We start from the raw sequence: 12636 nt of genomic DNA on the forward strand, positions 1-12636 counted from the left end.
CTTAAAATAAAAGTTACATGTCAACTTTAAAACCAATAAAGTAAAATATAAATTTATAAAATGTAAATTAATATTATCTAATAAATTTTCTAAAAGTCACTAAAGATGACAACATCTTCAGTGTTTGTGTTTGTTTCCAAACGTCACAAAGTTTCAAAGGTGTGGACATCTCTCTCATGCTGTTGATACAATGACAACATAATGTGAGAACATTATGAATCCCTCAAACATATTCATACCAAACAACAAATGTAGCTCATTACCATAGATTACCATGATTTCATAACTAATTATATCATTATTATTATATGTAAACAGTTTTAGCAGCAATACTTGATGTTATTTAATTAGCAGAGTGCAGAAGAATCTCCACACAAACATAACAAAAAGTTAAACTCATAAAAGGCTTTTCTAAACTTACAAAACTCATGGTGTTTTGTGAATGACAACATAGTGACACGAGGCCTTGATTTTTATATATAAAGAAAGTTGCTGGTCCAACATACTGAATCTGCTGTTTTTCTCATCAAAATATTTCAGTCAAGTCACAAGGTTAATTTCAGAGGAGTGAATTTGACAACACAAAGCTGATTTGTGGTTCATATCATTATTTGTTGGTATTTTGGTGAATTTACTTTGTGTTCTCATGTCACTTCTTTGAGCCAACATGTTAACGACATTCACCAAAACATGTTTTCAATTTAAGGAAATGTTGCAGAGGTTGCCTTTATACATGGTATAGAAATCAATGTTGTTACTTTTGCACTTCATTTTCTATGGTTTTCCTCTACAGCTCTCTTTTGGGGAAAAAAATTGGATTCTGTTCTTTTCGATCAAAAGGAGTTGCAGTGGAAGACCATAAAAAATGTAGTGTAAGAATGATACACTAGTGCAGAATTCCCATTTTACCTCGCCTTATATGCCTCGGTTGGTCAGGAACCGAAGCATATAATGGCGCGGTGACATTTTTGCAATTAGAACCAAGTTTTAGGCCTCGGTTCTCTAAATACCCGGAACCAAAGAGGGGTATAGGCCCCGGTTCGCTCAAAACCGGTGTCAAAGAGGGGTATAGGCCACGGTCCAGTAGGACCCGAAGCCAAAAAATGGCTGGAAATCAGGGTATAGGCCTCGGTCCAAGGAGACCCGGTGCCAAAAGGGGGTTAATGGCTTCGGTTCCTCTAACAACCGAAGCCATAGAGTTTATTTAGGGTTTGAAATTCCTGAACCCTTCTTCCTCCTCCTCGCGCCAGCGCTTCATAGGGTTCCTCTCTTTGTTGCTCTCTCTCGCGCGGTCTCTCTCTCTCTCGCTTTCTTTCGTCACCGACAACGGCGTCAACCGCATCTCCAGCAACAACGACGACTGCATCGCCTTCGCCCTCGACCTCTCCCTCCTCCTCCACGACCTCCGCAGCACCGTCGCCATCGCCTCCGAGTACTCCGCCTCCTCCTCCACCGCCACAACCTTCTGCAATCCTGCGTCAGCATCTTGAACCCTCTCAACGTAAAGGTCTAGCTGCTGCTTCAACGCCAAATCCTCATCGGACTGCACAAATTGCGACAGAAACAATCGATTTTAATTTCTAACTCTCAAAAAATAGCCTAACAGGCATTAGAGTTGAGGAAGTAGTGAAATTTTGATGCACAACTTTTGAACTTACCAGATCTTCGTTCTCGACCTTTTTCTTTGAAACAGCGTCGTCTTTGGCCACACTGGCGCTGGTGCTGGTGCCGTCGCGGTTAGGGGACATTGATGATTCTGGTGCAGAAGCTGTGCGATAGAAATCCTGTGGTGGGTATGGGACTGGAACGTAAGAAAATATTTATCACTTATGGCCTAGGCAGAAAACGGTGTATATGGCACCGGATTCAAAACAACCGAGGCCAAAAATTTTGGCCTCGTCCAATATGTTTCGATTTCAGACCCGAGGCAAAATGTGAAAAATAATCGAGGCAGAAAGCCCTTACTACACTACTGAAATCATTGTGGTATACAAGTGTTTCTGGTTGCAGACATTAGAAAATGACCATATTTTGAGTTATTACATACATCGGTTTTAGGAACGCAAAATCAGAAGATTCCATTGTCAAGATAAGACTCACCTTGTCTTCTTTTACTTCTTCTTTTCTTCAAGTTGATGGTAATAATTGTGTTTAACTATGGTATAAATTCGAAGTTCTTTCTATTTTTGTGTTTATTTTGATGCAGGAAAATTAAGGACAATGGAAAGTTAAAATACAAATGTAAGCAATTTTCAAGAAGTTCTTCTATTGAGAAAGAAAAATGGTGGGGAAGCAATTAAGTTGTCTCAATTCTAAAACTATAGTCCTTAATAAACGATGTGGCAATGTTGGTGGAAGGCATTTCAAGTACAAAGAAAGCATGAAATTGAAAATGATTTTTTTTCTCATGGTGTATATTAATCAATATTTCATCTCAAAATAATATAATTTAAATAGGATATGAATCATAGGATTGAGATAGTATTTCTATCATTATTTTTAGTTCCATATTAACCAACCATTTGTGTTCATAATCATTCATTGAAGAATATTATGTACCACAAAGGAGGAAAAAAACACCGATCATGTGTACCAAATTCTATAGGCCCAATTCAAAAAATCTATCAGGGTCTTTGAACGTTCTATTTATCTTTGAATATCAGGTCGGATTTCGAACTAACAAAACGCTACACCTTTTTTTTTCCATGTTATATTTTAATCATTTTTTTATTTTTAATATTTTTTAAAATATTATGTAGTATTGACATAGGTTTAAATACTAATTGATAAATGAGCTGTATTAAATAAAAAATTAGATATGAAAAACATCTAGGTAGAAAATGTGATGAATGTAAATATGTTTAATTTACTACACGTATAAAAGTTAATTTCTAAGGGATCTATATGTGTTTAAGTTACTACATGTATAAAAATCCATTACTACACGCACATTGGTACAGTGTGTCTACAATTCTTCATTTTTTAAAGTCTTTTGAGATTTTTCAATACACATCTTTCTTATAAATTATCATATAGTGAATTCATAATATTTTGTATTTCTCGGTCAAGTTTTAACTTTAAAAGTATCAACTAAGATTTAACTTTTACATTTAATTTAGTTTATACTTTGTAAGGTCCACTTTTATTCTGTCCTAACTTTAAAAGGGTTGTCCAAATCAATTGGGTCTAAGGCTGGCCCATAGGGAGCCAAAAATCCTAATCTGTCCTAACCTCACTCATTCGTTTCTTTTTCAGAAAAACAATTCCATTATTCCCTCTTAGAGCAGCTGCGAACTCTCTGCTAGGGTTTAACCCTCAATCTTGGTCAAGGTTACTCAAGCTCGATCTCATTTTCCACTCCATGTAAGTGATTTTCCAGCTTCTAAGTTTGTTCCTTGAGCTGTGGTGCTCCGTTGTTGGTGTCGAGGCCTTGTACTAGCTCATTCCAGGTAAGGGAAGCTAGGATTCTTCATTTTTTTTGTCGTATGTTGGTTGTTTCACTTCTGTTTTATGATTGTTGTGCCTAGAAAATGCTTGTCTTGAAATAAGAATGAACTGGTTATCGTTGGGAATGTGTGTATGTCTCTGTCGCGTGAAGTAGGAGATGGCGAACTGATATTCTCGCCCAAGCGAGCTCATCTCGCCCAGGCGAGAGATGCAGAAACTCGCCCAGGAGTATTGCGCGAGTACTCGCTCAGGCAAGTGAATCGATTTTTGAGCGAGAAACCATCTCGCTAAGGTGAGATGGCCTCGCCTAAGCGAGCGTCCGCAAACTCTCCCAAGGCCATTGTCGCAGTCTCGCCTAAGCGAGAGTCTGCAGCTTAAGCGAGGGTACTCCTCTCGCCTAAGCGAGGACGTCTGGCTTGAGCAAGACCCGCTGCAGGTCACGTTGTTTTCCTTCGCTTGATAGCTATGGACTGTTTGATTAATGAATCTACCCGATTTAAAATATGAAGCTTTGAAAATGCATGGAAATCTGTGGCTATGAAATTGGATTGATGTGTTGGTGTGATTTTGGTATGAAATTGATTGGATTATTGAATAACGTCATGAAAGGGATAAATATGCATGAGTGGGAGGGTGTATGGGTTATGAATGACGAACTGGATAAATTCTTGGCATGTAATGAACATGAGATGGTTGGTTATGAAAGTGGCATGGTAATAAGATGAGCTAAAATTTTATATTCATGGATGGAGTATGAGGAGTTGGTATGAGTTTGACCTGGAATATAAAAGGGGTTGATTATAAAGGTTGACATGGGATATATATGCGTGATGAATATATTACTTACTTGTTTGATTATGTTTGGTCTATGGTCAGTGTGTAATTCCTTGAAATCTCTAGGCGAGGTTTCAAGGTCGTGCTTCAGTGGTCGGGAAGTAATTCCATGGCCCCTGTTAGTGGATGTCCATGGTGGTGCCCCATCTATATAACTTGGTAAGGATTCAAGGTAAGGACTGCATCCTGACACTCTAAGGAGTCAGTTAGTCTCACTTAGAGCGGACTGACTCATGTGGTGAGAGTAGTAGGAGGCCTGAAACTCATTAAGGGTTAACCTTGTGTGTGAGGGAAATTGATTCATTGTAACACTTGTAATACTTAGCTCGGGGGTGAGCAGAGGTATCCACCACAAGTGCAAGCATCCGCTGAATCCGACCAGGTTATATGTATCCGGATGAGTCGAGTCGAGTCTTAGTGTATTGTTTTGGAAGGTCATAACATGCTTGAATGATGTATGTATAATTGATTGTGAAAGTATATCTGATGGCATGATAAAACCACTTTTGGCTCTAGCTTACCCTCTGTTATTGTTGTGTGTTCTGCTGTGTGGTACTCTCTTTTGCGATGATCATCAACTTGTTGATGTGAGCAGATGCGAGGAACACCCGTGGTCAATAGGGAGGTGATGGTTCCGCTGCGTAGCCTTGGGATTGACTTCTGCTTTTGGGTTTTTCTTTAGGGCTATGACCCATGTACGCTTTGCTCTTTAGTATTCTATTAAATTTCGTTAAGTCCTTGGATTCTTAGTTGTATCTGGCATCATGGTGTGTCTTAATTTCTCCTAGCATTTTTGGATATTGTAAGGAGTAATGTTTATACTCCAGAACTTGTCTCTAAATTTCTATTTGTGTGACATATCTTTTATTTAATTTTATTAAATAAATGGGATGTTACATACTTTGTATAACTAACATTTAATTTTTTTAGTTGAGATTGGGTTTCAAATATCTTAGTTTATTCAAATATATTTCTCTTTAATATTGACTTCTTTAAAAAATATACATACACACATACCCAATAACATCAGTACTTAATGCTGGTTACTATAAAGAAAATAAATTAAAACATGTTTTTTAAAACCTAAATTATAAAGAAAAAAAATTAAAAACACATATTTTGTATTTAGTAACACCGGTCAAATAAAAAATATGCAACGCCACCTCCACTGTTTGCCAAACTTATAAAAAATTTAACACAGTTGTAATTTATTTATTTTTCTGGTTAGATTTGTGGAAATCTTTATGATCTTTGCGCAAGTTTCGTGCTAAAAAAAAAACCCATCCCAAATTCATTAGAATTTGGACTTTACATTCTGTACTCTTTTGCAGTTGCATTGCAGCAAAGTTTGGCTCCCAGATAAACGTGAAAATCAGTGAAAGAAGAAAACGATGGAGATGGAAGTGGACAGCGAGAAGAAGCAACACGACGTGAAAGAGAAGGACTTGTTCAAAGCAGCTGAAGAAGGTGATGCTGCAACGTTCCAAGCGCTCTCCGCTGAAACCCTCTCTAAAGCGCTCTCTCTCAGAAACGAAGATGCTCGCTCCCTTCTCCACGTTGCCGCCTCTTTCGGCCACTCCCAGGTACCCTTTTGCCCCTTTTCAAAAGGGTCTCTTTGTTTTTCCTTCAATTGTTATAAATATGCATATGCATTCGTTGTGCATTTGCCACCAAAGTTTGAAATTAGGGTTTTTAGTTGTTGGAATCGTTGTTTTTATTGTTGTTCCTTGGAATGAATTTGTTTAGGTGGTGAACATACTGTTATCTTGTGATGGGTCTGCTGGTGTGGTGAATAGTGCCGATGAGGAAGGGTGGGCGCCGCTTCACTCCGCCGCCAGCATTGGGAATTTGGAGATAGTGAAGTCTCTATTGAGCAAAGGTCAAAAGATTTTTTTTTAGTTAACTCTACACATTACTTTTTACTTAATTATCATTATTATTTATTCCTGATCTCAATCAGCACCGTTTTCCCCCTTCAGAATTGAAGTGTAATCTGGGTGGATAAGTAGTTAGTGTCTGTTTACTAAGAACGATGATTGATTTTGTTGAAGATCTCACATCATATAGATGTGGCCAAATAATAATACATAGGTAGTTGAAAATCTCTTCTTTTAAAGTCAGTTTTGTAAAGATAAATTAGGTTTAAATTTCATCATAGTAAGAGGAGGTTTGTTGGTCTATTGTCTTATCTGTTATTTGGCCTTCCTCTGTTCACATGCCTAATCGTTAGGGTATGTGTTAGAAATCTCATATCTTCTAAAGATATGGCCAAATAATAATATATAGATGAGTACAAACCTAGTTTTACTAAGTCAGTTTTGTAGAGTTAAAAGTTTAGAGTTACCTTTCTAAAAGATTTGAATGCTACTGTATTGTGAGACTTGATATTAAGTAAGATGTTGTACAAAGGTTTTAGGAAGACAGTCCCGGTGACTGTGACCCTATGCAAATTTTTTGGGGTTTTTATGAAGGCATTAAAATCGTTAGTTCACCTGCATTGGTCGCATTTGTCAGCAGTCTACCACATTATCAAGGATAATGAGGAAACACTAATTCTGAGGGTAGCCACGGTTTAAAACCCTTGGAGCTGGTACTATTTATTTGTTTATAGTTGTCTATTAATAACCATCTTCTTTATGGGGTTTCTCTGATGTTTGATTTCAATTTCTTATTGTTATACAATAGAGTTGAGGACTTGATATGCATCTTTCTCCATCTTCATAGTGTTCCAGCCTTTTACTGCACATTGGTCCCATCTTTTGGCTCTGTTCAGATTGTGGATTAGTGTTGGGAAGCTTTTAAATTTATGTAGTTTGTGATGAAAATGGTGGTAACAGTTTGTTGGGTGCTTTCAAGTGTCATTTCTATTAATTTTCATTTTCTACATCGTTGATTGAATCTGTAGGCTACTATTGTGCGCTGTCTGTATTTTATAAATTGTGGAATTGCTCTTGAAGAATCACAAGTCTAGTGATAAAATGTAGCTCCTGCGTGTTGACCTATACCTTTCCAGACTAAAACTTCATTTGCTAAAGATTCATCAATCATCTCAAATGTTCTTGTTCTTCGTGTTTGGTAGGAGCTGATGTTAATCTGAAAAATAATGGGGGTCGCGCTGCTTTACATTATGCAGCCAGCAAAGGTTGGTTGAAGATTGCTGAAATCCTCATCTCCCATGATGCCAAGATTAACATAAAAGATAAGGTTGTAGCATGGAAACATTTGATGGGTTTGTGACACTAGTTTCACTGTATCCCTTTTCTTCATAATCGCATTGTTAAAGATAACATGTATACTAATTTAGTGTATGTCTTGTACTTAATCAGATTGGTAGCACTCCATTGCACCGGGCAGCTAGCACTGGTAAATCTGAGTTGTGTGAGCTTTTGATTGAAGAAGGAGCAGAGGTTGACATTATTGATAGAACTGGTCAAACTCCTCTGATGAATGCTGTGATTTGCCATAACAAAGAGGTATGCTTATTTTATATGTGAGCTTGCACACATGTGTACTCTGCAATAGCAAAAGTACACATTGAACCATATGAACAATTTTACTGAGAAATATGTTATATGGAGTTGTTAGATGTTGAAGGCACCTGAAAAGGAAATTTTGGCTGGTAGTTGTTAGATGTTGGCTATGTTTGACAAAACTTGTCAAGAAACTAACTATCTGGTAACTTGTTATATGGAGTACATTTCATGAATGATGAGGAATATGTTTTGGTGACAGTTTTGTTATAGGAGTCCTATAATTATTGAACATTATACATCAACTCTTGGGACATAAACCTTTTTGATGTGTATGTTTTACAGGTAGCTCTCCTTCTGATAAGACATGGAGCAGATGTGGATGTGGAGGACAAGGAAGGGTACACAGTTCTTGGTCGTGCTACAGATGAATTAAGACCATTACTAATTGGTGCTGCCAAGGCCATGTTGGAGTTATCAGTATAAAAGAGTAGAGTCGTAGGGTTATGGTAATTATATTGCGATTCATTAGTAGTGGTTACTTTCTTGAAAAATTGAGACCATCATACCATTGTTCTGCACAGCCAAAAACTTATCTTTACCTATATATTTAGTTGTCAAATTTTGCCATCTTTTTAGATCAGAAAGATGTAGATAAATTATATATCGAATAATTTAATTTGGCTACAATATTAAAGTTAATTTAATTATGTAACGACATATTATTTACCGAGTTTATTAAAAAATATTTACTATAATTTTTAATATAAACTAGTCATATTAATTTTAAGTTATTACAATTTCATTAGGTGATTAAGTAAGTGGTGTAGTTTATGAAGTTTTAGTGAGTAAATCCTTAAAATCTATCTATTTGTATATTGGGATATAAGATACAAACAGTATGATACGATAGGATTTTCCACACTCGAGATATAAATCGTTGAAATGTTAGTATTTATATTTACTCTCCAATTGCTCTTGTATTATGTGAAATGTTTTCAAAATTGCACGAATCACGGTTCTTGTATGTATGGCATCCTGAATTTTAGTAAATGTAGAGCAAGGATGAAGCATCATCTCGTTGGAAGAAAAAAAGATGTTATTTTTTGTTGTAGTGTTTCAAACGAGGTGAAGGTAATATTTGTGAAGTTGTTAAAAAAAGTAAAAAGATAAAAAAAGAAGAGGATAACAACTTTGATTGAGGAAAAAGTTACAAGAGAAGTTGCAAAAAGAAAAGAATGATCTCCAACAAATAAGAATAAATGCATGTTATAAGAATGGAGAAGATGTAACTCAAGAAGATTTTAACTACATGGTAATGCATTGCTAGTCTACTTTGTAAAAAGTCATCTTTTTATTCAAATGCTAAAGGCTATTTAGAGTATGAAAAAGATTTAAAGCCTCTTGCTTATTATAAGATAAAGGTTTCCTATTTAAGAAAAGTAGTGGATAATGTACAAAAATGTCTAGAAAAGTATAGGAGTGACAAAAACAAATGGGAATGCACGTTGATAATAGGGTTAAATATGTTTTTGCTCTCTTGACTTTTAGTGAATTTTGAAATTAGTCTATTTTGAAACTTTGAACCAATTTAGTTTTTCATCTCTCAAAATATGTGGATTTAGTCCTTTTAAGCAAATTTTGTTAAGTTTATTTGACATTTGAAGCGCGTTTCATAATAGAATTTGACTTAACATTAAAAAAAATGTGTTAAACAATATAAATAACTCAAATTAAATCCTGAAATGTGTACGAAATATTAAATAAACATAACAAAATATGATTAAAATGATTATATCCATGTATTTCGAAAGATAAATGATTAAATTGGTCCAAACTTTCAAAATGAACTAATTTCAAAATTCACTGAATGTTAAGGGATAAAAACATATTTAATCCTTGATAATAAGTAGTTAAATTTTGACATCATCTAAGATTTACTAATTTAGTCTTTAATTTATAAATTAATTGTAATTTTTTTATTTATAGTAATAACTATTTTAGTAGTTATCAGTAATTTTTAATTTTTAAAATGTTTAAATTTTTATAGTGATATTTAACATTTATTTTTAAGAATTAAAAGTATTTAATAATATGTATTTACTTTTCTTCAATTTTTATAGTGATATTTAATATTTATTTTTAAGAATTAAAAGTATTTAATAATATGTATTTAGTTTTCTTCAATATACATCGCATCAAACATTTGGAACATTACTTTTAAACTCCTATTATAAATAAAATACTTCTGATTTCACTTTTAACATACGTAAAATTTATTAACAGTATTTTATCTCATAGATCATGATATTATATAGAAACACAAATATTTTCTTATTAAAAAATATTTATTATTTAACAATGTCATTTTAATGCATATACCATTTTCTTTTCATGTATTTAATTGCTGGTGATATTTAAAATCAGTATTTATGTATAGACATTAGTTTAATTATTTTTAATCCTGAAATTTAGGATAATTCTAGTTTTTATCCTCAAATTTTATTTTTTTAAGTTTCTTAAAATAAAAATGAAAAAGATTTTAATCCCTAAACAGAAAATTTTAAGGGTTAAATTAAAACAAGTTTAAAATCAAACTCTTAAACTTTTAATTCTAGCCCTCAAACCTTAACATCTAAATCCTAAAAAAGCATTTAGTCTCCCAAATTTAGTGTTGAGTGAAAAAAAAACTTTATTTTCAAATTTAGGAGACTATACATATTATCTCAAATATTAAAAACTAAAAGCATAATTAAATCTTAATTTTTTTTTCTTGTAATCTAGCCTAATTAATTTTAAATATTTTATAAATGTAATATTTACATGGTTTTCAACTTAAACATTGTAAATTCAATACGATCTTATTACATAATCTATTCGACTTCTTTACACTACTTTTAAGTGATAAAATTTAAAAGAAGAAAAAAAAAAGACTTACGAACATCAGATCTATTTTTTTATTATTATTACTATTATTATTATTATTATTATTATTTAATGTCTTTAATAAAATGTAAATTATTAATAAAAAATTAAATTTAGTTAAATAACAACTAAAAAAGTACCATGTGATGCCGTTTAAAAATTGCATTAGTTTAATTGTTAAAGCAAAATATAGGAGAGTAAAAATTTAACATAACATAAAATAGATCATATAAGGAAGCAATATGAGCCTTCTGTTTCTGCTCTCCCTTATCTCATTTGCTTTTTCCTTCTCAGTGTTGTGCAGAAAAGGGAGAAGCCAATCAATCATGGTTTCCACTTCACTACCCTCTTTCATTCAGATTTCATCAACAAATTCCTCTTTCACTGAAAAACTCAGCACTCCTCAAAAGAAGTTTCAAATTAGAATATCCACAAATTCTTTGCCTTTTCCTTCTCTTCCTTCATGCAAACCACTTCAAAACTCAGTTCCTTTGGCTGCTTCACTTGCCATTCTTCTTTGGACAACCCCTGGTAGGTACCACTATCATGTGTTGCTGCTTTCTTGTACTATGTTGTGTCATTACGTGGTGTTGTGTCGGCTGAAATTTCATTCATTGATTTATTATTTTATCGATAAATGTTTGTTGGAAGTTTATTTTATAAGTCAAGTTTTTCAGAGTTGAGTTGAGTTAGACTTAAAGTGTATTCTTTAATAATGTTTTTTTCATTTTTCTTTTTAATCGACCGTACCAATCTTATTTTCCTGAAAAATATGGTTATTATTAACTGAAAGTATGAGCATTTTCGTATTATGCAGCAAATGCTGGATTCATGTCAGGAATTTCTGGTCTAGAGGCTGTTCCTGGTCCTCAGCTACCACAGATTGACTTTCTCAAAAATCTCAATGGTCCCAACTTAAACTATTGTGCTTTTGTTTTCTGAAATCAGCTGAAATTGATGAAACTGAAACTGGGTTCATTTCTGTTTTTGCAGATGAAAACCAGAAGAAATATGCAGAGAATGATGAAAGAATTAAGTCGTCTCCTTTGCTGAAGAAACTGCTTGAGCAATCCAAGTTGAATAAAGAGAAGTAATCTTTTTTGTTTTAATTGCGTGTGTTGTTTGCAGAGTCAAAATCTTATGATACTGCATTGGACTATATAGATGGTAAATGATAAATGAAAAATGCAAATATGAAAGTTGAGAATTGAATACCATACAAGACCATACAAGGATGAAGACTAGTATACTCATTATTTTAAGTTTTTGTGTTGAAAATATTGTTAATCCCTTATTTTTGTTGAACTCGACTCATGTCTCGTTGTGATGTTGTATTTTTCTGCTAATCTAAAGACCTCTCAAATTTTACTTATAATTGTATAATTTTTAGTAAATTTTAGACAATAATCATAGAATGAGTTATTTACCAAGTGGTTCAAAGTTTGAAACCTAATGTTACTAGTCATGAATAATCTCTACCAGGGCCATGTTTAAGAATTAAGAAAAATGAGTAAATTAGTTGTTATCTTTTTCAGTTTCTTTCCATGTAAAAATTTAGGAGAAAACCCTTATGACTGCAATCTAATACCTTAATGATTCGAATGACTTGTTTATGATTTTGTTGCATCTATTGTGATGAAGAAACAATGACAGTTTTTTGGTGTTCAGAAACCGTAAAGAAATTGAGAACAAGTACTGCATAAGAGGAGCAGAATGGGGAGTTGGAGATTGTTCTGCAGAGGGAATGTCTCCAGAGGAGAGGGACAAATTCATAGCAATGTTGAAGCAGAAAGCTGGACAAGAGTAACATCATCATCTCATTGTCATTACACCATAGAGAACAAAAGATAAACAAAAAGGGTTTAACATAAATTATAAGCATTTAGAATTGTACAAGGTGAAGAAACAAATAGGTCTATTGCAGATTTTCAAAATTTTGTTCTCAACCCTTCCCACATCA

General features: G+C 33.7%; 3 protein-coding genes across 3 annotated transcripts; 2 read left to right on the plus strand and 1 right to left on the minus strand.

Moving 5' to 3' along the window:
* Nucleotides 1-1099: 1099 nt before the first annotated feature.
* On the minus strand, nucleotides 1100-2000 carry LOC114174234 (26S proteasome non-ATPase regulatory subunit 2 homolog B-like). The gene is made up of 2 exons (XM_028059028.1): nucleotides 1659-2000; nucleotides 1100-1543 (listed from the first exon to the last, which is right to left on the minus strand). Exons 1-2 carry the CDS (start codon nucleotides 1746-1748, stop codon nucleotides 1205-1207), a joined length of 429 nt encoding a protein of 142 aa, XP_027914829.1. The 5' UTR covers nucleotides 1749-2000; the 3' UTR covers nucleotides 1100-1204.
* Nucleotides 2001-5495: 3495 nt separating this feature from the next.
* Nucleotides 5496-8394, plus strand: LOC114171207 (26S proteasome non-ATPase regulatory subunit 10). Its single transcript, XM_028056392.1, has 5 exons — nucleotides 5496-5864; nucleotides 6028-6160; nucleotides 7361-7485; nucleotides 7608-7754; nucleotides 8097-8394. The coding sequence occupies exons 1-5, from the start codon at nucleotides 5673-5675 to the stop codon at nucleotides 8235-8237; spliced, it is 738 nt and encodes a 245-aa protein (XP_027912193.1). The 5' UTR covers nucleotides 5496-5672; the 3' UTR covers nucleotides 8238-8394.
* Nucleotides 8395-10915: 2521 nt separating this feature from the next.
* On the plus strand, nucleotides 10916-12636 carry LOC114173159. The gene is made up of 4 exons (XM_028057405.1): nucleotides 10916-11207; nucleotides 11494-11583; nucleotides 11670-11766; nucleotides 12345-12636. Exons 1-4 carry the CDS (start codon nucleotides 10919-10921, stop codon nucleotides 12481-12483), a joined length of 615 nt encoding a protein of 204 aa, XP_027913206.1. The 5' UTR covers nucleotides 10916-10918; the 3' UTR covers nucleotides 12484-12636.

Source organism: Vigna unguiculata, chromosome 2, assembly GCF_004118075.2.
Source record: "Vigna unguiculata cultivar IT97K-499-35 chromosome 2, ASM411807v1, whole genome shotgun sequence".
NCBI lineage: Eukaryota > Viridiplantae > Streptophyta > Magnoliopsida > Fabales > Fabaceae > Vigna > Vigna unguiculata.